This window comes from Pipistrellus hanaki (genome assembly GCF_964339955.1).
Source record: "Pipistrellus hanaki genome assembly, chromosome: 7".
Lineage (NCBI taxonomy): Eukaryota > Metazoa > Chordata > Mammalia > Chiroptera > Vespertilionidae > Pipistrellus > Pipistrellus hanaki.
Genome location: NC_140509.1, coordinates 5,691,409 through 5,715,403, shown reverse-complemented (window position 1 = coordinate 5,715,403; position 23,995 = coordinate 5,691,409). Strand labels below are relative to the sequence as shown.

Here is a 23,995-nt window from a genome sequence, read left to right as displayed (position 1 = left end):
CATGGAGCACACACCACTTGTAACTAGAGGCCTCCTGTGGTGACTCCTCGGTCTCCATCTTCCCAGTCTTCCCAGTCATGGCTGCAATTCTGCTCCAGGAGACAAACATGGCATTGGCGTGGAAGTTGTCACGAAAATATTGCCCATTCCCTCAAGGAATGGAGCAGTCACTCCTAGGAGACCAAAACTGTCCAGAGTCATTTCCCCCCTTTTCATCTTCAATTTCCTTTGTGATAATGTCAATATCCTTGCCTCTTCTGGTGTGATAGGAATATCCTTTTTGGTGGGCAAACTGCAGCTCGCAAGCCACATTGGCTCTTTGGCCCCTTGAGTGTGGCTCTTCCACAGAATACCACGGCCTGGGTGAGCCTATTTTGAAGAAGTGGCGTTAGAAGAAGTTTAAGTTTAAAAAATTTGGCTCTCGAAAGAAATTTCAGTCATTGTACTGTTGCTATTTGGCTCTGTTGACTAATGAGTTTGCAGACCACGGGGTTAGGGTAAGCACATTCACGTTTCCATTCCTGACCGCTGGTGCGCAGCTTTAATTGCTGGCACCAAGCCCTCACTACATCTCGGTGAATCAGGTTAACTGGTGCCAAGTGAATGGCAGTGGAGGAATTGGTATCTTCTTGTGAACTCTTAGTCTTTTATTTGCTTGTGCCATCTTTTGTGGACAGGAAACTCATCTTTCTTAGGTCTCTTCCGTTTGGTCTCCATCCCTGAGGTTCTTTGTACACGTGGTTCACCAGTAGCCCCAGGTTTCTCTTCAGCTTGTACTGGTTGGAATTTGCACGCTTTTTTTTTCCCACTCCCTTGACTTCTTTGGGAGTTCCACTTCCTGCTTTTTGCAATTTTCCATATTCAGAAAAGAATTCAAGGCTGACAAGAATAAAATTTGCCGAAACCGGTTTGGCTCAGTGGATGGAGTGTTGGCCTACGGACTGAAGGGTCCCGGGTTTGATTCAGGTCAAGGGCATGTACCTTGGTTGCGGGCATATCCCCAGTAGGGGGTGTGCAGGAGGCAGCTGATCGATGACTCTCTCTCATCGATGTTTCTAACTCTCTATCCCTCACCCTTCCTCTCTGTAAAAAATTAATAAAATACATTAAATAAATAAAAATAATTTGAAAAAAGAATAAAATCTTACTTCTCTGATTTATTCTTTTGCTCCACTTCAGTGATCTTTTTGCAGCAATTCCTATGCAGAGGTGAGGAAACTGAGGTCTAGAGAGAAGCTAAGTAATTTGTCTATGGTCGCAAGGATTAAGGCTCTCTCTCTAGGCCACGGTCCTTAACTCAGCCTTACTTATAGTAAGCTAGCAGACATTTGCTTGTTCCCCTGAATAGCTCATCTTACTATTATTACAAAAGCCTAGGTTTTGCAGATTACATGGGAGGGAGAAAGTAAAGAACTGAAATGAACTTATGTTCGACAAGCCCCGAGGCTACTCAATGTTCTTTTCTTCAAAATGAATTGTCTTTTAATGTTTTCTTATGTGGTCGCTTTATTAAAAATCTGAAAATACTGATAACAATGTAAATATATTCATGATTTTCCATACTCAGAGATTGTTATTATTAACACCGTGGGGTATATCCTTCCAGATGTCTCTTGTACTCGTTTGTGATTCTCTCTTAACAGGTAACACCATTTTCTTGTTATATCTTTAAAAAAAAAAAAAAAAAAAAAAAATATATATATATATATATATATATATATATATATTTTATTGATTTTTTTACAGAGAGGAAGAGAGAGTTAGAAACATCAATGAGAGAGAATCATCGATTAGCTGCCTCTTGCACACCCCCTACTAGGGATGTGCCCGCAACCAAGGTACATGCCCTTGACTGGAATCGAACTCGGGACCTTTCAGTCCGCAGGCTGATGCTCTATCCACTGAGCCAAACCAGTTTCGGCTGTCATATCTTTTATCATCTAAAAATACATGGTAGCCTAGCTGGTTTGGCTCAATTGGTTGAGCTTCATCCTGTGCACCAGGAGGTTTCTGGTTCGGTTCCCAGTCCAGGTGCATGTGGGAAGCAATCAATAGACATTTCTCTCTCACATGGATATTTCTCTCTGTCTGTCTGTCTCTGTCTCTCTCCTCCCTTCCTCTCTCTCTAAAATCAATAAAAACATATTTTTTAAAAAAGAAAATAAAGTTGACCTATTTATTTCTTTAAATATAAAAAAGTATAAAAATTAAAAGTATTAATAATTTTAATTAGTAGTATTTCCAACCTCTTGTTATATAGTTTGGTACATGCAGTATACTAATTTTACATTCTACTCCCCCCCCCCCCCCCCCCCCCCCCCCCCCCCCGCGCAATGATCTCTGAACCCTTTACTGGCCTCCTGCCCCCCCAAGGGGTGTCCCACTTCTGCTGACTTTAATGCCTCAGAGTTTCAGTGTCCTTTACCTCAGCTACCAGTTTGCTGTCCACAGTCCTGTGGGTGGCGGTCTTTTGGGTGAATTGTATGGAGTGGCTGTTGTCCAGGGCACCACCAAGATTCAAGTCCTCTCCTTCTACCGGCAGGCGGCGTAGGTGTTGCTCTCAACCTCCAGCTTGACCTTGATGCTCAGCAGGGCCTCCTACTCCTGGCTTGGCACTGCCCTTCTGCCTGGGTCTGGGCCTGCTCTGACTCCCAGAGCAGCAGGATCCCACTGAGCTATTCCATCTGCGTGGCATAGTGTATCTTCACCTCCCTCAGCTGCTCGCCAAGCTGGCCTTCGGATTTCTCATCAAGTCCAGGCTACCCTCCAAGGACTGAGCCATATGCCTGAGCTCTGTGAGTGTCATCTCAGCAGCTCCTATCTCTGCTGTCTGCGAGGTGACCACTGTGGTGCCCACTGGGACCTGGTGGGAGTGATACTTGTCTGGCTCCTCTTGGTTCTTCTGAGCCAGCTCACCACCCGGGCTCAGATGTCTGCCACGATCTTGCTGAGGATTTGTGGGCACCCAACTCCATGGTTAACCCAGAGTTGGAAATCTGGTTTTGTAGATCATTTATTTCCTCCTCGTGGTTCTTCTTCACTAAAAGCAACTCCTCCCTGAGAGCCTTGATTTCTGTCACCAGCTGCAGCCGAGTGACCTTTCAGAGCCACCGATTTTACTGTCCACAGACAGGCACATAGCCAGCTCTGTCTCATTCTTAACTCTGAAGTCATCAGCAATAAGATGGATATTGTCAATCTGCAGAATGATGTCCACAGAACTTGCAAAGATCTGAGTCCTGAGGTCCTCATGGTCTCGAAGGGGTCCCTTCTTCTTCAGGGGTTCCTGGAATTTGCTCTCCAATCTCTGATTATCAGCTTCCAGCTTCTCACCCTCTCCATGTAGGCGGCTAGTGGTTATTGAGTCATCGCATAGTCTCCTTCTCACTCTGAATGCCCCCTATGCCTGCCAGACCCCCAGCCATCCCCATAGCCAAGGCCCTGGACACTGGTGGAGTAGGACATGGAGATCCAGGAGCCCTCGTACTCAGTACTTATATAGACGCTGATGGCATGGACGGAGAATGTAAGGAACTGAAATGAACTCATGTTCATGCTGAATGACAGACTGGCTTAACTTTCTTATGAACCCCTGAAACTGACCTGGTCTTGGGATCTGGAATCAGTTTAATTTTTTTTTTTTTTTTTTTTTTTTTTTTTTTAACACAAGATCACCAGCCTAAGAAATTCAGAAAGGAACTGGCTGGTCTTGGGCATAAACCAGGCAGTGACATATCCAAACATAGCCCTGACATTTCTGAGATAGTCCCTAGAAGCCCCGTTGGCATACTGCTGTCAGCTTTCCTTTCTCAGAGTGGTGTTCAGCAATTTGTCCCTTTGCCTCTCAATCAGTCCTCTCCAGGCTCTCTTTATAACAAAAACAAAACAAAGCTATCAGGGTAGAAATGTAAGTGTTAATATCTCCTCAGACCCAAGTGGAAATTCATTTTCTAGGAGTCTCCTGATTGGGTAACACCTCATTTCCTCCATTTACTATCCCATCCCACAGGAGAACCCTCCCACGGGGATGGAGGTGGTAGTGGCTCTTCCTTCATATCTGAAGTGCCAGCCACCTTGGTCATTGTTTCTGCACAGTGGTTAGGGGTGGGATAGTTCTTTATTGTGCATGACTTTCTTAAGAACTTATGTTTAGCATATCTGGTCCTCAGGGAATTAACAGCCAGGGTACCACACCAATATCATGAGAATCAAAAATGTCCCCACAGTTTTAGAGTTTATTTGAGAAATAGTTGCATTCCTTTGAGATAATACCCATCATGAACTGTAGTTCTGAGGCATTTGGGTCTCTTATTTACAAAGAACTTTTTGCATTTGGTGGGCTGTTTAGGAATGAGTTAACACCCTAGAGTTTTTAGTTTTCCTTGGGTTCTCAGGTTCCAATAACATTTTCTTTGGGATCTTTGGTCAATCCAACTTTAATCCATGGATGTTGCAAGTTAAAATGCTTCCTAGAAAGTCTATGGTCTAACATAAAATTCGTTCTTGGGTCAAAATTTCTGATTATTTTGTGTAGAGGGCCGCCTGGGAAGGCACATGGGCAATTTCTTGTAATTGTTGCCAGCTGAGACCCCGATTGGCAGACCCCCGCAATTTTGTATGTAAAGCCAAACTAAAGAAGTATAAAGGGAACTGTAGCAGGGTATAGTGGGTGGAGAGCTAGACTGGAAGTTTGGAGACTCCTTATTAGCTGTAGAATCTTGGGTGAATCAATTCCCTACTCTCGGTTTCAATTTCATTTGCAAAATGGGGAGGTTGGACTAGACAGTATCAGTTCATTTCAGCTCTAATATTGTGATTTTTAAATCTTTCTGTGTCCCCATTCCATTATCCATAAGATTGGGATAATACATGCTCACTTCTGAGGGAGACTTTCCTTAATATTAGTGAAATATTCCAACATTGTGGTCACCCAAAAATTAGGCCCTAACAGTGATCGAAGCTTCCACACAGATCTCTGAGGCCCAAGAACAGTTTCTTACAGAATGTTTATAACTACTGAATGGTATGAGTTGTAATATTCTTACTGTAAGGTGTGTTTCCTGTAAGACATTTACATTGGAGGGGAAAAATCACTAGAGAAAGTTGGATTGACCAACTTTACCAATAATTGGCAAAATGAGATTTTTATTTTTTTTTTTTACAGAGAGGTAGGGAGAGAAATAGAGTTAGAAACATTGACGAGAGAGCCATCGATTACCTGCCTCTTGCACAGCCCCCACTGGGTATGGGTCCGCAACCAAGGTACATGCCCTTGACGGGAATCGAACCCGGGACCCTTCAGTCTGCAGGCCGACGCTCTATCCACTGGGCCAAACCGGTTTCTGGCTGGCAAAATGAGAATTTGAATTTCAAACATGTGTGACCCCAGGACCCAAGCTTTTAGAGCCATTCTGTTTCGCTCTTATTTGGTAGTGGGCTGGGAGGTAGAATGCTTTCCCTTCCCAAAATCTTCTAGCACCCTAGACACTACTCGTCATTCTAGTTCGGTCTGTTGTTGAAAACATACTCCATTAGGAATCTGAAAGCTGGGTTCTAGATTTGCTGCTCTGTACTTTTGGACAAGGCATATAAATTTTTCTGGATCGCACTTTCCTTATTTGTAAAACAGAGAGCTACCTGAAGGCAGGAGACCATTTCCTATTCACCATTTCCCGCCCTTGACTGTAGCAGAGTGTGGGGCAAATATTGTTGAAAAGCACTTCCTGAATGAAGAAATGTAAGGGGGTAGACAAGATGGTTCCTATGTTTCCTCTCTCATTCTTTGATCTTGAATTGGGGCCTTGATCAGGTAGATGTACCATATAGCTACCTGATCAAGGCCTTCTACTTTATTTCTATTTATTTACTTTTGCCTTCTAGTTTAAAAACAGAACAAGGCATTCTAAATTCTCGTGACTTAATCTTTAAGAGGGTTGGTCTTGACCAATTATGTGAGGCGTTTGTTTGGGCCTGTGATTGATGTTTACACCAAGGCCATCTTTACTTCCCCAGACTAGCCAGTACCATTGCATAACAGAAACTGCACGAATCCACTGTAGCAATCACCACCGAGGGGGCCGGGAAACCAGGTCTTACAGCAGAATCCCTCTGGGACAGCAGCTCTGTAAACTTAAGCAAACAAGTCCTCCCAACGCGAAGGGCAAACTCCTGGCTGGGAGGACTGGGTCCCGGGGTGCTCTCCGGTACTTGACCTTGCCATGGTCTCTTCTCGGAACTTTTTGAAGAAGTTCCCTCATCTACAAAATGGCGGAGCTGTCCTAAGCGAAGAGCCGGAAACTTCTCCCCCAAACCCCGGCTTTCCCTCCGCCCCTTGAGGATGGGGCGGGGCGAGGCGAAGGTCAGGCCACGAGTCGCCAGCCGCCGCCTCCCGCTGGGCGGGGCCTTGCCTGCTTACTTCCCGCTCTCGCGCTTCACCGCGGTGAGGTCACGCGGGGGACGTCACGGGGTTGTGACGCCACTGAGGGGCGGGCTTCCGGGGAGGAAGGGGCGGGGCCTAGCGGGCGACGCTTGCGCAGTGGGCGCGGCGCGGGTGGAGGCGGAGGCGGTGGAGAAGCGAGAGGCGGCGGCGGCAGAGGCGGCTGCGAGGGGGGGGTGGGAGGGGGGGAGCGCGCGAGTGCGGAGTGAGTTTACCCGTATGAGGCGGTGAGAGGCCCGGGGCCTACTCAGAGGAGCGGGCGGCGCCGGCAGCAGCGGCCCCCCCTGGTCCCCGGGCCCGAAGGCGCGGCGGCGGCTCGGCGCGAGGAGGCGGGGAGCGCTGTTCGGCCCCAGACATGGAGGGCATGGACGTGGACCTGGACCCCGAGCTGATGCAGAAGTTCAGCTGTCTGGGCACCACCGACAAGGACGTGCTCATCTCCGAGTTCCAGCGGCTGCTCGGCTTCCAGCTCAACCCGGCCGGCTGCGCCTTCTTCCTGGACATGACCAACTGGTGAGCCGGCCTCGCCGCGCCGGCGTTGGCAGCGGCCTCGGGGCCCCGAGGGAGGGAGGGACACCCGAGCCCCGCGGCTGGGCGGGCCGGGCGGGCTCTGAGGGGCACCCCTTTCCGGGGCGGGAAAGGCGTGTGTGTGTGGGGGGAACCCGGAGGGCATGGGAGAAATGTGGGGGTTGAGCAGGTTCGAGAGGACGTACGAGGAGTGTTGGGGTCCGCGGAAAGCAGGAGGGGCGGGGGAGATGGTGGGGAGCGTCCTGAGGTTCCGAGGAGTCTTGGGCGCCGTGGAACGCGGGACGAGGAGACAGACCTGAGCCTCAGGTTACGGTAGATTTGGGGGGAAGAGGGCTCGGTGTTGGCTAAGAGTAGAAAGCACAGGAAATCTGAATTTGGGGAGTGGAAAAAGCTTCGCGTGTGGAGTTAGGGGTGAGGAAGACAGGGATGAGGGGAAACTCGGGACGTGTTAGGTGCTTGGAGGAACCTGGGGCTCGGGAATCAGGAGTAGAGAACATATGTGTGTGTGGTGTGTATGTGTATGTGTGTACGTGTGTACGACTTTCGGAAGAGTAGTGCCAGGGAGGGGTGGGATCTACTAGTTACTATACTAGTTACTAGTAACTAGTAGATTGGCTAATGGAGGACTGGAAGCATTAGACCTGGGGCAGTGCTGGGAAACACTTGAAGAAAAGTGAAGGGGAGGAGTTTGTCTTGGGGAAGGGAACCTTTTGAGGGGACCAGGGCCCTCTGCTCCAGAATGCTGGAATATGGAGAGTTCTGGGCTTAGTCGAGGGAAAGCTGGGTGGGTAGATATTTGGGGAAACGGAGAACTTGGCTCAGGTTGGGAACCAGGTGTTTTTAGCTTGGAGTCTCCCTGTAGAAGCCTGGAATGGGGCAGAAGACCATGGCACTGAGACTAAGGAGTGTTTCTTGGCTTTGGATGGAGCACTTGGTGTTTTTGATAAGCAGGGCTTCCTCCTGTTCTCTGAGGAGGGATTGTTGGTTCACTCAGGGAGAGTGAGAAAGTGGAGGCCATTAGACTTCCTTTGAAAAGATTTTAGGAAAAGCAACTCATCTTTCTTTGGTCAAAAAGCCAGGGAATGAATGCCCTTTGCTCTCTGTGTTGGGCAGTCCCCCGACATGTGGAATCTTGTTTCTTTTGGCATCACTTGTACAACTAGCCTCCCCTTTATCCCATGCCCACCAAATGCCTCAGGCACTGGCAGGGGAAAAAAAAAAAAAGAGGCTGTAAGCCTAGTCTTTATCCCATTCCTCATCTAGTCCTATCCTGAAAGATGCTCATTTTACTAATGATGGGAACCTTGTAGTTGTGCCTGCAAAGGGGATGTGTGGATTTTTTTCCCCTTCTGTTCAGCGTCATTGGTCAGTTCTATTATTTTAGCTTTAAAGTTGATGGTTACAGCAAAAGGGATTGAATTTCTAGATGTTTAGAAAACTCTGAGGCATTGAATGCAGGAGCTAGTCTTTAGGACTAAAGAAGCATTTGTCAGCACCACTTGTATCTTTTATGTCTAGGGTGATCTCAAGCCGGGACTCTAACCTCCAATACTTTTCTAAACACCAAACTATGGTGTTTAAATAGAGTGACAGGGATTACTGAAAACACTGATAAAGCTATCTTGAGGAGGGCTGTTTTCTTGCCCGCCTTCTTTCCCACCGGGCTCTTTTCCTTCCGTGTTCACACTAGTTCGGCAAAGGGAACTTGGCAGATTGCTGCCAGTTTGGTAGGGGAGACCATTATTCTCCCCACCCCCTTGTGAGTCAAACCCTGCCCTAATAAATTAGTTTTTAGTTCTTTAGAGTCAGTATTTACTAGCACAATTACTATGGCTGCAAAACTAGTGTAATGAATTTTATATGCTTGAGGTGTGTGTGTGTGTGTGTGTGTGTGTGTGTTTAACAACTAGGATTGTTTGTTTTTAAGTGTTGTGAAAGATGAGACCCAGTGTGGGTGAGGAAAAAAAACAACAACAAAAATCATAGTTGCATGATAAAATTTTATTTGAATTTTTAGAAAAATTATTAGGCTCAAAGACACAAGAGTGGTATATATTCTGATAAGATATTTTCTCTGAATAAAATAAGGTATGAACAAAGGAGTGAGCCATTAAGAAATTTATTCTGGTTTTAAAACAGAATAGCAATTAAGTGATAGTTTTAAGCCACATTATTTTTTGTTTTATTTTATTATTATTATTTTTTAATAAATATATTTTATTTACTTTGTACAGAGAGGAAGGGAGAGAGACAGAGAGTTAGAAACATCGATGAGAGAGAGTCATCGATCAGCTGCCTCCCGCACACCCCCCACTGGGGATATGCCCGCAACCAAGGTACATGCCCTTGACCGGAATCGAACCCGGGACCCTTCAGTCCCCAAGCTGACGCTCTATCCGTTGAGCCAAACCGGTCTCGGCTAAGCCACATTATTTTTTGGTTGAAGAAGTCATGTTTTTTATTTTCTTTGATTATAAAAAGAAAAATCATTTATGAACTGAAAGCAGTGAGGCTTGTTATTCTTTTCAATGAAAGCAGTTAGCCCAATAATTCAGTATTGTGTTTTTGATTCCTATGTTGACCTGGCTAACTCTGTCTTGTTAAACTTTTGTTTTAAACAAATATACGTCATAATTAACAAAATCTAGTTAAAAAATACATGCAAGGATGCATACTTGTTGAAAAAAACTTGTTTAAGCAAATCTCTAGAATCTAGAAATTTATTGTTTTAAGTTTCACTTAATGTCTAACTGGGACCTGTTGAGATGGTTGGCAAAATAGCTCTCAAACTGCTGTAGTTAACCTGTTGGGTTTAGGATAATTTACCTTCCTGTGACTTCATAAGTGCCTGCTTCTGGTCGTAATAAATAACCACCAGTCAGTTGTCTGATGACTGTTAAAAAATAATGCAGAAAATTAAAAAATATTTTAAGCCCTGACTGGGTGTCTGGGTTGGAGAGTCATCCATACACCAAGAATGGTGCCGGTTGCCCTAGCATTTTGGCTCCGTGGATAGAGCCTTGGCACTTGGACTAAAGTGGGGGTGTCGAACTCAATCAGAGAAGGGGCCAGAATCTAAAATCCAGCCTAAATCGCGGGCCGAATGGTTTACTGAACAGTCATAAACTGACAATGTCATAAACTGACAGCGGAGTGCAGTGATGACAGCGTGGTGCGGGCCACATTGCAAGGCCTGGCGGGCTGGATTTGGCCCGCCGGCCTTGTGTTTGACACATGTGGACTAAAGGATGGAGGGTTCCATTCTAGTCAAGGGCATGTACCACAGTTGCAGGTTGCAGGCTCAATCCTCATCCCTGGTCAGAACGCCTGTGGGAGGCAACCAATCGATGTGGCTCTCTCACATTAATGTGTCTCCCCCCACCCCCCCTTCTACTTTCTCTAAAAATCAATGGAAAGGTATCTTCTGGTGAAGATTAACAACCCCCCCCCCCAAAAAAAAACACACACACACAAAAAAACAAACAAAAAAAACCCCACAAAAAAAACCAACAAAAAAAAACCAAAAACCAAAACAAAACAAGACCTGTTGCCTGTTGATCCCTGGTTGGGAATGTTTCTCTCTTTCTCTCCCTAAATGGAAAACATAGCCGAAACTGGTTTGGCTCAGTGGTAGAGCATCGGTCTGTGGACTGAAAGGTCCCAGGTTCGATTCCGGTCAAGGGCATGTACATTGGTTTCGGGCACATCCCCAGTAGGGGGTGTGCAAGAGGCAGCTGGTCGATGTTTCTTTCTCATCGACGTTTCTAGCTCTCTATCCCTCTCTCCTCTCTGTAAAAAAAAATCAATAAAATATATTTTAAAAAAATACCAAAAAACATATCCTCAGGTGAGAATTCAAAGAAAAATTTTTTTAAATGAAGGTTATAAGTCTCTTAAAATGAGTTGGAAAGACTGTTTTTGTTTTCCAAAGTAAGATTTTTGTTTGTAACAACTTTCTAAGAAGCTGTTGAAAAACTAGTTTAAATGGAATGTTTTGGCCTTATTAATTTTCTACCCTGTAAGCACAGATTTTTTAATTTTATTATTATTATTATTTTTTTGCTTATTCTTAGGTTAGGTGTGCATTATGTAGATATTTATCTTTATTCATTTTATTTTATTTTTTTTGCCTCAAAAATAGATTTGTTCTTAAATTCAAATAACAGGGTATTTTAAAAAGGTGATTTTTGTCAGAAAATTATTCATTTTTAAAAATTTGATAAATCTTTATTGCTCAGATTATTACAATTATTCCCCCCCCCCATAGCTCCCTTCCACCCAGTTCCCATCCCACCCCACCCTCTGCCCTTACCTCACGCCCCCATTGTTCTCATCCATAGGTGTACAATTTTAGTCCAGTTTCTTCCTGCACCCCCCCAAACCCTTTTCCCCTGATTATCAATCCACTCACTTTCTTTGCGGCTGATTCTATTATATTCACCAGCTTATTTTCTCAGATTTTTAATTCACTTGATTTTTAGATTCACTTGTTTTTAAAAAAATATATATTTTATTGATTTTTCACAGAGAGGAAGAGAGAGGGATAGAGAGTTAGAAATATGTATGAGAGAAAATCATTGATCAGTTGCCTCCTGCATCCCCCCTACTGGGGATGTGCCCTCAACCAAGGTACATGCCCTTGACAGGAATCAAACCCGGGACCTTCCAGTCCGCAGGCCGACGCTCTATCCACTGAGCCAAACCGGTTTTGGCAAGATTCACTTGTTGATATATATTTATTTGTTGATTATAATTTTTATCTTTATTTTTTTCTTCTTCCTCTTCTTAAAGAATACCTATCAGCATTTCATATAATACTGGTTTGGTGGTGATGAACTACTTCTTATCTGTGAAGTTCTTTCTCTGCCCTTCAATTCTGAAGGATAACTTTGCTGGGTAGAGTAATCGTGGTTGTAGGTCCTTGCTATTCATCACTTTGAATATTTCTTGCCACTCCCGTCTGGCCTGCATAGTTTCTGTTGAGAAATCAAATGATAGTCATATGGGTGCTCCCTTATAGGTAAACAATTGCTTTTCTCTTGCTGCTTGTAAGATCCTCTTTTTGTCTTTTGCCCTTGGCATTTTAATTATGATGTGTCTTGCAAGTGTGGTCCTCTTTGGATTCCTCTTGTTTGGGGTTCTGTACACTTCCTGTACTTGTAAGTCTATTTGTTTCACCAGGTGGGGTAAATTTTCTGACATTATTTCTTCAAATAGGTTTTCAGTATCTTGCTCTCTCCTCTTCTGGAACCCACATAATTCTGATGTTGGTACACTTGAAGTTGTTCCTGAGGCTCCTTACACCATCTTCAACTTTCTGGATTCTCTTCTTGCTTCTCTGGAGGAGTGTTCTTTGCCTCTTTGTATTCCAAATCTTTGACTTGATTCTTGCGTTTCTCTAGTCTGCTGTTTGGTTTCTGTATAATATTTTTTATTTCAGTCAGTATATGTTTAATTTCTAGTTGGTCCTTTTTCATATCCTCGAGGGTCTCATTAAATTTATTGTCCTTTTTAAGGAAATTCTTGAAAAACCTTATAACCATTGTTTTGAACTCTATATCCAGTCTTTTGTTCTCCTCCATTTCTTTCATTTGAGATCTGTTTCCTTGTCTCCTCATTTTCGCTGCTTCCTTGAGTTGGTAGGGTGGCTTTGTGTATTTGATGTCTTATATGGACCCGTGAGTCAGCCTCCCCAGTTATCTGAGGTAGACACTCTTGGTGCTCCCCTTTACAGCCTTGTTGTAGTTAAGACTTGATTGTTGTTGGTATCACTGGGAGGAATTGACTAATAGGCCAATTGGATGTGAGTATCAGCTGTTTCTATGCCGGGATACCTTCTGTATTGGAGGCAGTCTTATAGGATCAGACTTGCAAAATTGCAAAAGCCTCTGTGCTCAGCTTGGATGGGGCGGAGTCTCAGGGCTGAGCTGACAGTCTTGGCTTCCTGTCAGTCCTGCCCTTGTACGTGCGCCTTCAATCTCTGCCTTCCACAGATCCCCTGAGTTTCTGCCTGACAGTCCAGATTCCCCTTGTAAGAGCGTGGGTGCTCCAGGGGCTCGCCCAGAACTGGGTTTCTGTGCTCAGTGCAATTGGAATTGGGATTCAGTGCAGGAAGGAGCTTCCAACTCCTTCCGCTATGGAGAGGCTGCAGCAAGCTCCTTAGTCAGACCTCTCTGCATGCACTTACTCGCGCACAACTCTAGACCCTGCCTGCTGCGGCTCCCGGGCTCCCCTGAGTCTCCCAGTCTCTTGAGTCTCCGGGTGCCTTTCTCTACAGTCCAGACTCCACCCGTATGAGCCTGGGTCCACGGGGTTTTGGCTGGGCTGCGGTTCAGTGCAGTCAGAACTGGGGTATAGTGCAGTTGGGAGCTTCCTTTCCCCTCCCACCAGCAAAGCACTCAGCCACCCTTCCTCTCTGCACGCACATCTCCTACCTCAGGGCTTTGCGGCTCCTGTGATCCGTGAGCCTCTCTCCTTTCTAGTTGTAGATTTCCCACTCAGCCAGCTTTCCTGTGGTTTTGGATGACGTCCGTTCTGTCTTTTAGTAGTAGTTTTGAGATTGTTGTGCTAGGCGGCAGTTTAGATGCTTACCTAAGCTGCCATCTTGGTTTCCCCCTCTTTATTTATTTTAGAACCAAGTATCATTTCAGTTTAAGCATTTTTTATAGTGTTTATATTTGAGCTGGCATGCTGCTGGAAATGGGTAGAATTGCCTCTAACAAAAGTAGCCAATTTTCAGTTCCAATTTATCAGTGCATAAAATGAATAAATGGTGTAGTGAAAAAACAGTATCTGAAACCAAACTGAAATGTCTGGTAGATTAGTATATCTTTTTATAGCTGGAATATTTTTTATTGAATTTATTGGGGTGATATTGGTTAATAAAATTATATAGGTTTCAAGTGTATAATTCTATAGCACATCAACTGTGTACTGTGTATTCGCCACCCTAAGTCAAGTCTCTTTTCATCACCATTTACCCCCCACCCTCTTCTATCTCCGCCCACTCTGTAGGTGGAGAATCTTGCAGTGATACTATTGGGCTGTGAATATAGAACCTGGATTTCTTAATTGGAAGTTGGTTTAAGAGATTCTGTAGTTCATTCCAGTTTTGCCTACAGAATTGCATATAACCCTTCCAAGAGAGCTTATTCTTGTGTCTCTGAGGACAGAAATTTGTATGATATCGTATAATGTTTAATTACTTTGCTAGTTAGAATTATGCCAAAACTTAAGTTTCTTTTACTACAATTTAAGCTTTTTTTTTTAAATTTGCTTATTCCACTTTAGAGTTGGAGAATATCTAATGGACATTATTCTTACGGGGCTAAAAAGCTTCTGTTCAAATCACTGAAAGTTTCCAACCATTTGCAATTTATTTACTTATTTATTTATTAAAACAAATTATCTGTGTACATATACCATTGGCCCCCCCCCCCCCCAACCATTTGTAATTTAAACACATTCAATTTAATGGTTTCTTCATCCTTAAAGGTAGTCTAATACATTTATATGTTTTTTTCAGGGGTAACTAACAGGAGTCAGAGGAGAGTTTATATATGATTTTTTAAAAATTGTGGTAAAATATACATAACAAAATATATTCTAACCAATTTTAAGTGTACAGTTCATTGTTAAATAATGTAACCAAGCCCTGACTGTTTTGGCCCAGGGGATGGAGTGTCAGCCTGCGGACTGGGGGGTCCTGGGTTCTGTTCCTGTCAGGGTTGCAGGCTCCATCCCCAGTGGGGGGGCATGTGGGAGGCGGCCGATCAGTGATTCTCTCATCATTGATGTTTCTCTTTCTCCCTCTCTCCCTCTCTTCCTCTCTCCCTCTCCCTCTCCCTTCTTCTCTGAAGGCAATGAAAATACATTAAAAAATTTTTTTTTAATTTCCTTCTGGCCTTCAAAATCAGTTGTCTTTGTTATGTTTTTTAGATTGTTTATTGATTTTAGAGATAGTGAAAGAATGTTGCTTTGTTGTGCATTCATTGGTGCCCTAATGAGAGATTGAACAAATCTTATCTTATCAGGATGACACTAACCAATTGAGATATCCAGCCAGGGCTCTGTTATGTTTTTCTTCTTTTTTTAAATTCTCACCCAAGAATATTTTTCCATTGATTTTTTTTTTTTTTTTTTTTTGAGAGAGAGAGAGAGCAAGAGAGGGATAGAGAGAAAGAGAAAGTTTCTGTTGAGAAATGAGCTGTCATATGGGCACTCTCTTGTAGGTAACTAGTTGCTTTTTTCTTGCTGCTTTTAAAATTCTCTTTGTCTTTAACCCTTAGCATTTTAATTATGATGTGTTTTGGGGTGGGCCTCTTTATGTTCCTCTTGTTTGGGACTCTACACTTCCTGAACTTGTAAGTCTGTTTCTTTTACCAGGTAGTGGAAGTTTTCTGTCATCATTCTTCTAATAGCTTTTCAATATTTTGCTCTTTCTCTTCTTCCTTCTGGCATCCTCATAATTTGGATGTTGGCACGCTTGAAGTTGTCCCAGAAGCTCCTTACACTGTCTTCATATTTTTGGATTCTTTTTTCTCTTCTGATTGGGTGTTTTTTGCTTCCTCATATTCTAAGTCATTGATTTGATTCTTGGAATCCTCTACTCTTCGTTGAATCCCTATAAGTTATTCATTTTAGTTCAAGCTTGTCAGACTCATAGCATGCGGTCCATCTGCCACGAGTTTGACATGCTTGTTTCAGTTAGTGTATGCTTGCTTTCTAACTGGTTCTTTTTCATGTCTTTGACATTCTCACTAATATTCTTGTAAGTCTCACTAAGTCTCTTGAAACTCTCATTAAGATCTTTGAGCAACCTTGAACTCTGTAGTTTGCTTGCTTCTATTTCATTTAGTGTATTTGCTATTTTTCCCCCCTGGAGATTTCTTTTATTCTTTCATCTGTGACATGTTTCTTTTTCTGCATTTTGGCGGCTTCCCTGTGTTTGTTTCTTTGTATTAGGTAGAGCTATTATGTCTCCTGGAATTGGTAGATTGGCCTTAGTGTGGTCCAGTGGCTCAGCTTCCCCAGTCCCCTGAGCTGGGCACTTTCGTGTGCCTCTGTGTGGGCTGTGTGCAAAGTCTTGTTGTAATTGAGCTTTGATTGCTGTTGGCGTCATTGGGAGTTGGCCTCCAAGCCAATTGACTGTGAAGACCAGCTGTGACTATAGTGGAAGAGCTATTGTGTAGGACAGTGTTTCCCAACCTTCTCTCATGATGAGAATCACCTGGTGGAGTTGTTAAAACACAGATTCCTGAATCCCAACTAAGAAGTGCTAAACTAGAATTTTTGGGAACATATAGGTAAAATTGTATACTTAACTAGTGCTCTAAGACAGATTTTATATACAGAGCACTAAGTTAGGTATGCAATTTTACCTATATGTTCTCAAAAATTCTAGTTTAGCACTTCTTAGTTGGGATTCAGGAATCTGTGTTTTAACAACTCCACCAGGTGATTCTCATCATGAGAGAAGGTTGGGAAACACTGGTGTAGGAGACACTCTCAGAGCAGGACTTGCTTGAGTGGGGTTTTGGTGCTCACTGAGTCTGCCCCCTGCATGTGTCTTGTGCAGATGTGTAGAATTGTAATCCAGTTGGTCTGAAGTTGTCCAGTCCAGCAGGTGTACTGGCTCTGGGGCCACCTGACAGGAGATACAGAGAGATCTGCAGATGTCTGCTACTTGTATGAGGCTAGGAAGAGCCCAGGCGATGTCCAGCTGTGAAACAAGTCAGGCTGGTGCTGGTGCCAGGTCATGGGCTTCTTATTGATAGATTGGGACACGCTGCTACCAGTTGCTGCTTGTTTGATTTTAGGAAAGTCTGAAGCCTGAGCCATGATAGGCCATTCAAATGGAAAAGCAGCTGCAAACAGCTTGAGTGGTGCTGCAAGTTAGTGGGGCTGGGTCTCAGGGAATCAACAGGGCAGAGTGAACAGTGTGAGATATGCTGATGGAAATTCAGATATGGCTTGCCAGTCAGCTCTGTGAATAGGGGAGGTCCCAGCACAGGAACAATGACCCTTGTGAGCACCCCCATCTGGGAGAATACCACTCCTGAGTTCCTGCCCTGGTGCCAGCAGTCCAGTAGTTCCTCCTCATATGTCCCTGATTCTCCCAAAGCCACCCAGCACTGGAGCTCAGAGGGAGTGGGACTGTGTAAGTTTGTTTACCAGCCCTTTAAGAGGAACTGCCTGAGACTCTAGTAGCCTCTTGTGCACTCACCCACAATTTGCACTGGTTTTTACAGCCCGAAGTTATGGGTACTTCTCTTCCCAGCACTGGAACCGTGGGCTGAGGGGTCTAGTGTGGGGCTGGCACCCGTTGCTTCACACTGGAGGCCTCTGCAGCTGAGATATCCCTCCTGATTAAAAAAAAACACCAAATGTGAATGATGGACCAAGCGGTTCTGTGCCTCTGCCCCTCCTACCAGTCTCAGGGTGCTTTCTTCTTTACTTCTCTAGTTGCAAGGTTTCCATTCAGCCAGATTTCAGGTAGTTCTGAACGATGGTGGTTCTGTATTTTAGTTTGTAATTTTGATGTGATTGTGGGAGGTGGCAAGTACCAGCTTTTACCTACACCACCATTTTGGTTCTTTCTGGCTCTGTTATGTGTTTTTTAAAAATATATATATTTTATTGATTTTTTACAGAGAGGAAAAGAGAGGGTTAGAGAGTTAGAAAGAATCATCAATCAGCTGTTTTTTGCATACCCCCCACTGGGGATGTGCCCGCAACCAAGGTACATGCCCTTGGCCGGAATCGAACCTGGGACCTTTCAGTCCGCAGGCTGCTCTATCCACTGAGCCAAACCGGTTTTGGCTCTGTTATGTTTTTAAAGTGAGTTGTATGTTAGCATTTATGACAAGAGTCAAATACAGGTAATACTCATAGATTTTTAGAGGACATTAGCTTAGCAGCTAATATTGGCCTTATTTCTCAGTGTAAGTAAAATATCTTTCACTAGAGTATAGACATTGACTGTTTCTCTCCCTCCTAGCCATTATGCTAGGGTTTTGCAGTTTGTTGCAGTATCTTAGGTTGCCTCCAGGTATCTTTAGGAAGCAGTATTTTGTGGAATACTATATATCTGTGCCCATCATGGATTGTACAGGTATTTTCTAGAAAACTTAACTTGGGAGAACGTTTTTGTAAAACTGTGACCTGTTGACTATCTCAACATTGTCAAAGGCAAGAAAATAAATAAAATAAAATAAAATAAAGTAAAATAAAATAAAGTTAAATCAGAATCTAGATGTGAAAATGTAGTGTATCATCTCACAGTGCTTCCTCTGCTTGGTCTTAATTCATTTCACAGCCACCTGCAATGCTAAATGAGTTTATGATAAACTCTCTGGGTTATATGTGTGAATCTAGGAAAAGTCCCTTTATGACAGATAAAACTTGATATTAATTCTAGTTTTCTTTTTCTTTTTAAATATATTTTATTGATTTTTTTACAGAGAGGAAGGAAGAGAGAGAGTTAGAAAGATCGATGTGAGAGAAACATTGATCAGCTGTCTCCTACACACCCCCTACTGGGGATGTGCCTGCAACCAAGGTACATGCCCTTGACGGGAATCGAACCCGGGACCTTTCAGTCCGCAGGCTGATGCTCTATCCACTGAGCCAAACCGGTTTCGGCAATACTAGTTTTCTTAAAAAATGTATGCCAAAGATGATTGATATTTCTCTCTCATCAATTTCTGATTCTCCCTCTCCTTTCCTCTCGGTAAAAATCAATGAAATATATATCTATATATCTATATATCTATATATCTATATCTATATCTATATCTATATCTATATCTATATCTATATCTATATCTATATATATAAAATGTGTGCCAAGCAGCGGTTTTAGGATTGTATGATATTCGGTGGTAGAGTGTTGTACATTCTATTACATTTTAAAGGTTTGGAGTTCTTGCTTTGGACATTATTTTTTTAAAATCCTCACCCAAGGATATTTTTCCATGGGTTTTCAGAGAGAGTGGGAGAGAGGGAAAGACAGAAACATTGATGAGAGAAACACATCGATTGGTTGCCTCCTGCATGTGCCCCTACCAGGGCGTGGGCCAGGGAGGAGCCTGCAACCAATGCCCTTGACTGGAATCAAAACTAGGACCCTTTGGTCTGCAGGCTGATGCTCTATCCACTGAGCAAAACTGGGTAGGCAGTACTTTATTCCTTTTTATTGGTGAACAATATTCCAGTGTATGGTTATTCCACAATTGGTCCATTCATATATTGGTGAACACTTAAGCTATTTCCATCCTTTGGCTATTGTGTATAGTGCTGCTGTGAGTATGTATGTACATGTATTTCTTTGAGTGCCTGTTTTCAGTTCTTTTGGGTATATACCTAACAGTTGAGTTGTTGGGTCTTATGGTAATTCTATGTTTAACTTTTGAGGAACCGTCAAAGTTTTCCACAGTGACTGAATCATTTTACATTCCCCCTAGCAATGTAGGAGGGTTTTCCACACCCTTATCAGCACTTATTTTCCTTTTTTTTAATTACAGCCATTCTAATGCGTATGAAATGGTACCTCATTGTGAATTTTATTTGCATTTCTCTAATTACCAATGGTATTAATGTATTTTCATATACTTGTTGGCCATTTATATATCTTCTTTGAAAAATATCTATTCAAGTCCGTTGCTTTTTTAAACACTGGGTTATCTTTTTGTTGTAAGAGTTTATATATAAATATTCTGTATACTAGACTCTTATTTGTGATTTGCAGATATTTTCTCCCATTTAATAGGTGTCTTTCATTTTCTTGGTAAATGTCCTTTAATACACAAATGTTTTTAATTTTGATGAGGTCCAATTTACCTAACTTTTTTGTTGCTTGTGCTTTTGGTATTATATCTAATAATCCATTGCCAATCCAAGATTATGAAGATTTATTTACCTATGTTTTACTCTAAAAGTTTAATGCTTTTTGTTCTTATATTTAGGTCATTGATTCATTTTGAATTAATTTTTGTATATGTTTTGAGGTCAACTTTATTCTATCAAGTTTAAATTTTTGTCATGTTATATACTCTGGGACAGGCTTCTCATTAACTCTTCATTAAAAATATTATTTACTTGTATTACATGTATATTTTACTCTCTTTATTACTAAAACTTGGGCCAGAAAAGAGTGCAGATAGACTAATGGGGAGGAAAACCTTCCAGATGGCCTATAAGTACCCCAAACTAAATGTGTTTAAAAGGCCACTTTATCCTCTTACCCATCCCCAACCAGCTTTTCTTCTGTCTTTTCCCTGTTCCCCCAAGCATTAGGCTTGAACTGAGTTATTTCCCATGCCCCCTTTTTCCTGGACACCCCAGATCGTTTGCCAGACCCAGTTCATTTCCACTCTGCAGTGCGCCTCCCAACTGTTTCTTTTTTCCATTCCTTCTGCCACCACTTTAGTTTGTAGATTGTGTTATTACTCAAACAGGGTAACATAGGAATAGTTTCATATTGGTTTTCTCCATCGGGCTTTCTTGCTTCTAGTCCATTTTATGGACATATTACTACCAGATCAATCTTTCTAAGTCATAGCTTTGAGCGGGTCCTTCTTTTCTAAGCAATCTTTAAACAGTGTGTGTACCAGAGAGAGAGCAGAGAGCTTTAGCTTGACATTCAGGGTCCTCCAAAGATTGATTCCAACTTGTCTGCCTCTACCTTTCTGTCATGTCTTCGTGCTGAACTCCTTTTTTGTGCCCCATTCAAACTGGTCTGCTGCTCATTTCCAGGTACATACTTTTGCTTCCCAATTTAAAACTTTTTTCTTTTATCTAGAATGCTGTTTTTTCCTCTCTTTATGTCTCATGAAATAGTATTGCTTTTTGTAACATCATATGCCATGATGTTACATCCCTTAACAGCCTTCTCCCTAAGCATCTGATGCAATGCTTTGTATATAGTAGATGCTCAGCAAATATTTCTTGAGGTCATGAATGAAGAGATGGGAGTAAAGGCTTCATTTTAATGGAAATGTCCAAGTATAGTGCTGTTAGAGAAACAAAGTCCTACAAACTAACTCCTTTTCAGGCTTTTTTGTTTGTAGATTTGAGCATGAAATTTAAATGTTGCTAATAATTTCTACATGACTTGAAAGAAAATTAATATATAAGTAACAATAAGAATATTTTTTTCTGGAAGCAATTTGAGTCCTGTAAAGATTGGCCCCACCTTATCTACCAACCTTTCCAGGCATATTTTCTTGTACTGAATACTCTCTGTAAGCCAGTTTATGAGAAAATGTATTCAAATTAGGTATCAGTTATTTAGATGTGAATGGAGAATAATATTTTGCAAACTCTCTAAAGTTCTCTTTGATCTTTGCCAGTATTTTTCATTGAGGAAAAACTTTAAAGAGTAATATAAGCACATAATAAGTTTAAACAGTTTAGAAGGTTCTAAACAGGGGTTTCAATCTAAAATGTCTATAGTTGCCCTGCCTGTTTGGCTCAGTGGATAGAGTGTTGGCCTGTAGACTGAAGGGTCCCAGGCTCGATTCTGGTCAAGGGTACATGCCTAGGTTGCAGGATTGATCCCCAGTAGGGGATGTGCAGGAAAAGCGGCCCATCAATGATTCTCTCTCATCATTGATGTTCTCTCTCTCTCTTTCTCTCTGAATTCAATAAAAAAAAACAAAAAAAACACCCTATAGTTGCCAGGTGGGGAACATGAATAATCAAAGTGTGTGTGAACTAAAAGCACTTGCCTTTTTTAAAAGAGGATACCTGATTCTTGCCTTATGTCAAATGCTGCCATGCTGGAATGGGGGCCTGGTGTTCTTACATATTTTCCCCACCCCCACCCAAGAGTCAGGAATTCAGATTTTTATGGGAAATTTACTGATTTTCAGATTTTGACAACTAATTTAAATATTTAAAAAACTCTATGTGGGCCGGGACCGGTTTGGCTCAATGGATAGAGCGTCGGCTTGGGGACTGAAGGGTCCCGGGTTCGATTCCGGTCAAGGGCATGTACCTTGGTTGCGGGCATATCCCCAGTAGGGGGTGTGCAAGAGGCAGCTGATCGATGACTCTCTCTCATCGATGTTTCGAGCTCTCTATCTCTCTCCCTTCCTCTCTGTATAAAATCAATAAAATATATTAAAAAAAAAAAAACAAAAAAAACTCTATATGGGCCAAAATAAAGCATACACGTAGGTAGGATATGGTGCTTGGGCCACTAATTTGCAGTCTTTAGATAAAAAGTGAAAAGCAAAAATCCTCTCTGCTTTCCAGATATAGCCACTACTATTTCTTTTGTACCTTTTAGAGAATTTCCAAGTCTATAGGATTCTACATAGATATGTACACATACACACACACACACACACACACACACACACACAATTTCCTGTGCATATGTATACGTATATATGCACAATGGTATTGCAATTTGAGTAATTGTATTTTTCTGTTCAGAGTAGTGGGTACCATGGTTCTTGTACATACATCCTTTGCTTCAGTAGGAAGGGAAATTAGTTGTCAAGGTATTCAGATATCCTGATCAAATAGATGCTTTTTAATCAACAATTTAGAGATGGACTTTGGTCTCTTCAGATACAGTGGAATTTCTTCATGTATTAAACAACAGGAAGTCATCCAGTAATCTTACCTAATAATATTATAGACAAACATGTAAATTGACCGTACTTTTTTTACGCTCATAGCCAATCAGAATGACTATGCAAATTAACCCAAACAAGATGGCGGTTAATTTGCATACACAGGCGCCCAGCACCAGTGTCCCAGGAACATCCTGGCACCCAGGTCATTGTGAAGTAAGGCCTGGACAGAAGCGGACCCCCTGCGATTGATCGCAGGGAGCTGGGGCTCCACTCCTGCTCAAGGCGGAAAGTTGGAGCAGACCCCCAGCAATCAGTCGCATGGAGCAGGAGTGGGAGGCTTTTGGCCTGGAGCAGGAGCGGATCCCCAGAGATGGATTGTAGGGAGCAGGAGCTGGGGTTCTGCTCCTGCTCAAGGCCAAAAGCCTCCGGAGGAGGCTCTCCGCTTGGAGCAGGAGCCGACCCCCAGTGATCCATCGTAGGGAGCAGGAGCGGACCCCGTGTGATTGATCGCAGGGAGCTGGGGCTCCACTCCTGCTCAAGGCCGGGAGGCTTATGGCCTGGAGCAGGAGCGGACCCCCTGCGATTGTTTGCAGGGAGCTGGGGGTCTGCTTTCGGCCTGGGCAGGAACAGACCCCCTGTGATCAATGGCAGGGAGCTGGGGCTCCGCTCCTGCCCAAGAGGCTTTCGGCCTGGGCAAGCCTGGGCAGAGGCAGAGCCGGTGATCAGAGGGAATTGGAGGGCCCCTGCCCAGGCCTAAAGCTTCAGGCCTATGCAGAGTCCAGCCCGCGATTGGTATGAACTATAGAGGAAACACCTTTTCTAACTGCACATTGGCTAAGCTTCCTGTATGCCATTGGTAATATTCTTAGTAACTTGGGAAATAAAAATCCAAAAAGGTGATCTAGGGTTTTTCTACCACACTTCTGGAGAAAGATCTGCTGCTGGAGGGCTAAGAAATGCCTTATCCTGCCCTAGCCAGTTTGACACAATGGATAATGCCTCTGCTGGTCTGGGTTCGATTCTGATCAAGGGCAATCCTCCCTGGCCGGAGCCCAGATCAGAGCTTTTGCAAGAGGCAACCAATCAAAGTGTTCCTCTCACTTTGATGTTACTCTCTGTCTTTCCCTTTCTCTTCCACATTCTCTAAAAGTCAATGGAAACGTATCCTCAGGTGAGGAAGGAAGGAAGGAAGGAAGGAAGGCAGGCAGGCAGGCAGGAAGGAAGGAAGGAAGGCAGGCATATCCTATGAAAGACACATCTTGAAAATGCCTAAAGAAAGTTGCCATTTTTCTTTGGTGAAAGGACTGGAGTCTGATGAAAACATTGGTGGCTGTGGTGACTGGCAGTGGCTGCAGCAGTGGGGTGATATGGCTGGTGCCTTCCCCTGATCAGCCAGGTTGCCTCCCACATAGGGAGGCCAGATTGCAGCTTAGAACATCCCCTG

General features: G+C 43.2%; 1 protein-coding gene and 1 pseudogene across 3 annotated transcripts in view; one reads left to right on the top strand and one right to left on the bottom strand.

Moving 5' to 3' along the window:
- Positions 1–2,353: 2,353 nt before the first annotated feature.
- Positions 2,354–5,141, bottom strand: LOC311625563 (keratin, type I cytoskeletal 18-like; annotated as a pseudogene). Its single transcript has one exon. The product of its transcript is annotated as a keratin, type I cytoskeletal 18-like (transcript).
- A 1,444-nt stretch (positions 5,142–6,585) lies between these two features.
- Positions 6,586–23,995, top strand: part of ILRUN (inflammation and lipid regulator with UBA-like and NBR1-like domains) — an 86,968-nt gene continuing 69,558 nt past the window's right edge. Inside the window, exon 1 of one of the 2 annotated variants that reach the window (XM_084890001.1) lies at positions 6,586–6,949. In XM_084890001.1, the coding sequence (XP_084746127.1) occupies positions 6,792–6,949 (158 nt within the window). In that variant the 5' untranslated portion in view covers positions 6,586–6,791. The remainder of the gene's footprint in view (positions 6,950–23,995) is intronic. The other variant, XM_084890002.1, reaches the window with a different exon arrangement.